Source organism: Parasteatoda tepidariorum, chromosome 2, assembly GCF_982258835.1.
Source record: "Parasteatoda tepidariorum strain Cologne lab strain chromosome 2, Ptep-v5.0, whole genome shotgun sequence".
Classification (NCBI taxonomy): Eukaryota; Metazoa; Arthropoda; class Arachnida; order Araneae; family Theridiidae; genus Parasteatoda; species Parasteatoda tepidariorum.
The window spans coordinates 101,336,058-101,342,108 of NC_141756.1; the positions used below are offsets into that span (position 1 = coordinate 101,336,058).

Here is a 6,051-nt window from a genome sequence, read left to right on the forward strand (position 1 = left end):
TATTACTGCAGATTATTTGCGTAATTTGGGACTTCTTATTGAATTGCTGTGACATATCCATGTCACAATAAAATTTCAATAATGCATACATAAAAATTATATTCATTAACAGGCATCATTCTTAAAATCAGGAAGAATTTTGTCTCCCATAACTTATAATGTTCATAATCAGCTTTCAGTCGAAAAAAAGAAAAAGAAATTATGAAAACAAATTTCATGCAATCAAAACCAGAATCATGACTTACCTTTAAAGCCACAATGTATTGGTTTTGTGTCATAAGCAAATTCACTCAACTTCTTCATGGCAAGGCACTGGGATAAGTTATCGTAACCCACTTTATAGATGCCGATATAATCGGATGGATTTTTGCTCACAGTCTGGGTCAGGGAGAAGAGGCAGCCGACATCTCCCGACAAGGAATTCCAGTAGAGATTGGAGAATATAACTTTGGCATAGTCTGATTTGCTGAGGTCCATCCACTCTTCTTCACCGTCAGATTTTGATGATGATGCATCATCCATCATTTCTGAAAGAAAAAGAAATCACATTCAGCACGATTCCCATCTGCAAATTTATCACTTTTGAAAGTAAATTAGTAAACATTACAGCAAAAATAGAGTTCATGATATTTTTTTAAAAAAAAGATTCCATTCAGCAAAATTTCTCTCTACAAATTTATAACTTTTGAAAGTAAATCAGTAAACATAAATAGAATTCAGGATTTTTTTTTAAAGAAAGAGATCTCATTCAGAACAATTGCTATCTACTAATTTATCATTTTTGAAAGTAAATCAGTAAACATGGCAAAATAGCAAAAATAGAGTTCATGATTTTTTTTTAAAAAAATCATTAAATTTCTATATATTTCACTGTTCTCCATAAGCATTATTAGAAGAACAAAAACTTTGTGGTTCAGTATAAAGTAATCTAGTTCCAAGTTTTGTTTTCCATTTGTCTTCCAGAAGGTAAAATTGCAAGCCGTGCGAGAGCACATGAAATTTTAGAACTTATCAAATATGTGTAAATACTATCTCTAATTATCTAGAGTTAAAAATACGATTATAAATTTTTTTCACTAAATCTATAAAAATAAACTTGGCTGAAAAATACTTTTTCAAAAAATTATTTGCGGAATATCTGGCTCAACATTCATCCAACCGAATACTGAATATTTCTTACATCATTAATTTTAATAAAATGTTGAGCAACGTGAAAAAAATTCGAAAAGTGGAGGGAAACTGCTCACTGTTTGAAATTTTGTTTTTAATTTTTTGTTGCTTAAGTGATTTTTTTTTTTTGGAAAAAAAATGTTGACTATTTAACATTCATAAAAACTAATGCTTTATTATCAAAGAAATAATGAATATAGTTTTGCACAGTAATGGCTTTATTTTAATTTTTTGTTAAACCTCATAAATTTTCTACAATTAAAAGTTTTAAATTATATTACTCATCCCTGTGGCAGAATTTTTTCGGGTTTTCTGCGATTAACTTTCCTAGCATTAATATTTTGCTTCAAGATACTTCTAATTATAACAATTATTAATTTAAAGCAACAGAAACATTGTGTTTACAGAAGAAAGTATAGAATAAAAATGCATAAAAAATTTTAATTGTAAAAGTAATATATTTTTAATTTTAATGCTATATGGATATTCTCGCATTTTGTCGGCAGAAAAATGCACTAATTATTTCCTCTTTCGAATTATGTATATCATTACACAAATTGAAATTCATAAACAAAGTAAATGATAGTAAATTAAAGTTATCAAAGAAATTAAAATTCGTAAACCCTTGCAGTTACTCCCAAAATAAAGATCATGAATTATGCGAATAGGACTCCTTTAAAAAAAAGATACTCAAATAAGTGTATGTACAATATGGAGTTCTTTAAAGGAAAAGAAATGAACGAAAAAATATCATTTTTTAAAGAGAACTATCTTTTAAACTTTCGCGATTTCTGAATTTTTTATTTCAGATTATTTTGAAATTCTAGCTAAGGCCAGTCATTACAGTTTCAAAAAATCTCAAATGAGAATAGAAAAATCATGATTATTTCTTTTCTCTCTCATACGCAAAAAAGACATCTTAGGAAAAAAAAATTCTACAGGAAAAAATTTTTTTTTGCAGAAATTATGGAGAAAGGAAAGCCAAAATATTTCCCTTTCCAAATGAAAAATCTTACTGCAAAAACTCTAACAGTCTGCAACAATGTCACCGGAATTCTACCATGGGGTTGCTCATTAAAATATGTATTTATTTTTTTATACTTTAATTCTGTGAAATTGCATTGCAGCTTTTTTTGTTGCAGAATTTATTTTAAAATGAACATTTATATTATCTATGATAAAAAGAATCAATTTCTGTTCCCCAATTCTTATATATGAGTGGGTGTGTCTATATATATATACATACATTAGACATAATATAAAAAAGAAAGAAAAAAATCAGTTTTTCATTTTTGAAAGAATTTTAATAATTAAAAGCATTTAATTTTCTGAAAAGATACTACGAAGTTTATTGATAAAAAAAATTTTGCGAATAATTTTTAATTTTCATACACTAATATTCAATATAAATTGTTTTACCATATTTGCCATGCACAAGTCTAAATACACATGCAGCCCAATAAATAAAAAAGAATAACCTTTATTAGAACTCATTCAAAAATAACCTTTTTTTCTTGATTTTTTCTGTTATAGAGCAATATTATGAATCTTCTATAATATTCAATAAAGTAAGTATAGTACAGAAATCGTTATCCGGAAATCAGAAAACCAAAAAACTGGAACAAAATTCGATAAATTTTCCAGCCATTTTTAAAAAAAAAAATTTTTTTCCTTATAAGATTTTCGGATTTTTTCTTCTTTTTTGAAAGATGTTTACCTTGACATCATTTTTGAAATAATCATTAGTGCATTACTTCATCGTTCTTCTGTTCAAGATTATTTCCAAATATTTTTTTTTTTTTTTAGTTAGGTTTAAGAATTAAAAAAAAAGGCTTTTTGTAGCAATTCAGAAAACCGGAAAAATCAGTTATCCGGAATAACGATGGTCCCGATCGTTCCGGATAATCGGTTCCCTACTATACGACATATTATAAGATCCCATTTAAAATGCTAATACTACAAAATTCACAAAAATTAATGTTTGTAACTAGTAGTTTAAAATTACTACCCTTCCGCTATTGCAACAATTGTTTTTCATGTTTAAGTGAGTAATATTACCAGGGGTGTATCCTGACATTTTGTGAAAGGTTCATTTTTGTAAAATTGTGAAAAAATTACTCGTAATTTGTGAATATAAAATAAATATTAAGTCACATTCTTTCAACCACGGTCCTGCTTTTATCAATTTGTGAAAATAGGTCCTGTTATTGCAAAAAACTTTTTCAAGGAGTTTTTAAATTGTAAAGAGATACAAGATTATGCTCAACACTGAAAAATTAAAATTAAAAAAAAAATAAATAATAAAAGATAAACAGCATTTGCTGCTACTAAATTAGAGATGCAACAGACAAATATTTGGTATTTAGCCTATACTGTTGAATGCAGAATATTCATTTTGGACAAATAAAGGAAGAAGCGTCTGCTGAAGACAAAACTTAGTTCGTTTACTTAGTTTGTCGTCTTTCCCCCCCTCCCCTTTTGGGAAGGGTTTATTCGATTAACAATACAATAATGAAGTTAAACAAATTTGTGAAGGGTCCGATTAAAAGGTAAATTATTTTGTGAAGGGTCCGTTTCTAAGTTAAAATATTTTGTGAAGGGTCCATTAACGGAACCAAATTTCTTCTAAACAGACCCCTGTATCATTCAATATAAATAAAATAAAATACCTTTTTTTTTTAAATTTCTGCTATCAATATATAAAAGTGAAAAACACACACCATTTCACTTTGTTTTCTTCTTACAATCTCAATTCAAAATGTTTATGTCGCAAATATTTGTGGTGGCCACTAGCTAAGTAGTCAAAATCCATAAAAGCATCACAGGTAGGGACCAACTTGAAAAATATTACTCGCAGCCACCCCCGGGTAAACATCTACATGCTCTTCTGTTTTAAATTTGAGTAACTAAAAAAAGCATTACAGAAAGGGATCAACTCAAGCAATATAACTCATAGCCATCTCCAGGCAAACATCCATATGCTTTTTTTCTTTTTTAAAATTTACAAGAGTTTGAAATCTATATGGCACCCTGGTAGTTGGCGTGACAGATCACAATACGGAAATATCCCCGATAGCTTACAGCATATCACTTGTCCAATGGTTTGTTACTTGCTGATATACATTTATATAAATATGTATTATCTAATTAATTATTATTAACTTATTACTAATATTAGCTATAATACAAAAATAATATATATATTGCAATCAGTTATAAATAACAAACCACTATATGTCAAAATAAACATGGGCTAATAGTATTTACCAGGTTTTTCCCATGGCTTTTACCGTAAAAAAACTAGTTTTTACCATGTCTATATTTTCAGTAGTCTATATTGTCATGTCTGAAAGTCCTGGTAAAAACTGTTTTTTCCCTGGTAAAAACCCAAACCTGGTGCCCTGCATGTCATCGAAACAGCCCTAAATTCAAACAATGGATATGTGCAACAATAACTTCATTTACGAGGCAAAAATGAATGATGAAATGTTGAAATTCATTGCAAATGTAAACGTACACAAAGCGAAACTTACACAAAGTTACTGACAACAGAAATAAAAGTTTAAGAAAAAAAAGACTAATAAAGTTTATGCCCGTGTATATCTATCATTATCATTAAAAATTTAAAAAAAAAAAAAAACAACCAGGAAAGTAAGTTTTTTGTTTAAATTGTTTCAGTTTCTTGTTTCAATGAACTGCGTAAGCATAGGACAAAACGAACAAAATTTAATTACTTTGCAAAAGAATGAATCCAAATATAAGAAACTATCGATTCGATATGCTTGTGGTGATTTAATGATATAATAAAAAACAAATTGCTTCGCAAATTTAGTAGAAGACGACAACCTAAATAGGAAAACAATGATCAAGAAAAAATAAACATTACAGAATGAAACTGAATTTGTCAGTTGCCAGATTTGAATTGCTTTAATCTACGTCTACATATGGATGGTTGATCATGTACAAATAAGCACAGATGGCGCTAAAAGTTAAAATTCATCGTAAGACTTCCGGGCTACTACTTCCGATTAATTTTTACGCCTTAGCTTGGAAAAGCGCGCCATTCACTATTATTATACGAATGCAGTATTCACAATGTTATGCGTTCTTTCAATTTAATTTTTAGCAAAACAAATAACAAATGAATTCGGAAGACCTCGCAATCATGCTATGACTATGACACTACCCAAAAAATGTCAACTTGCGATCGTTATTAAATACAATTATAGCCAAATATGGAATTACACTAAAAACGTGGCAAACCTTGCAATTTATTTATGCTGTGATAATAATTCTGTTAAATTTTTTTTCGGTTCACAACCTGTCAGAATTTATAAATTTCAAGAAACTTTTATAAATGGCGAAATTTCGAGTAACTTTAAAAAAATCACAATAATAAAACTTCTTAAAATATTAAGCCTGTTCACATATCGCCTAGTGAGCATTACAGTGATACACCGGAAGTTTTCTAAATTTTTTTCGGATTTAAGAAATTTATTGTTGTTTACATTCAGTCAACCACCCTTATAAAGGAGGCTTGTTCAAATCACTTCTTACCTTTAGTAAGAGTCGCGTCTATCAAATAGTGCACCTCCTGTTGTATTCTGCGATAATTATATTTCAGAGCTGCCAAATTGAACTACTTTTTTGGTTCGAGTACACAGTGGCACAGTCAGGATAGGGTTTTCAGAATTTGAACCCCCTAAGAACTGAAAGCAAGGTTGTCGTCTTTTTTTTGAGTCATTAATTCGATTTTCTTAAATTCATCTACACAAAAAAATTATCTTAAAACTAAATTTTAATTTAGAAGGAAGGTAACGTATTCTTTATATTAAAAAAGGAGTCTCCTGTCATAACAAAACATATTATCAGAACAGTTCT

The 6,051-nt window shown here is 28.8% G+C and overlaps 1 protein-coding gene across 1 annotated transcript in view; it reads right to left on the reverse strand.

Moving 5' to 3' along the window:
- LOC107439283 (uncharacterized) overlaps nt 1-5,134 on the reverse strand; it is a 32,807-nt gene extending 27,673 nt beyond the window's left edge. The window contains exons 1-2 of the mRNA XM_087157894.1: nt 4,905-5,134; nt 246-527 (exon numbers count right to left, since the gene is read on the reverse strand). Coding sequence (XP_087014020.1) covers nt 246-525 — 280 coding nt within the window. The 5' untranslated portion in view covers nt 526-527; nt 4,905-5,134. The remainder of the gene's footprint in view (nt 1-245; nt 528-4,904) is intronic.
- Between the last annotated feature and the right edge of the window lie 917 nt (nt 5,135-6,051).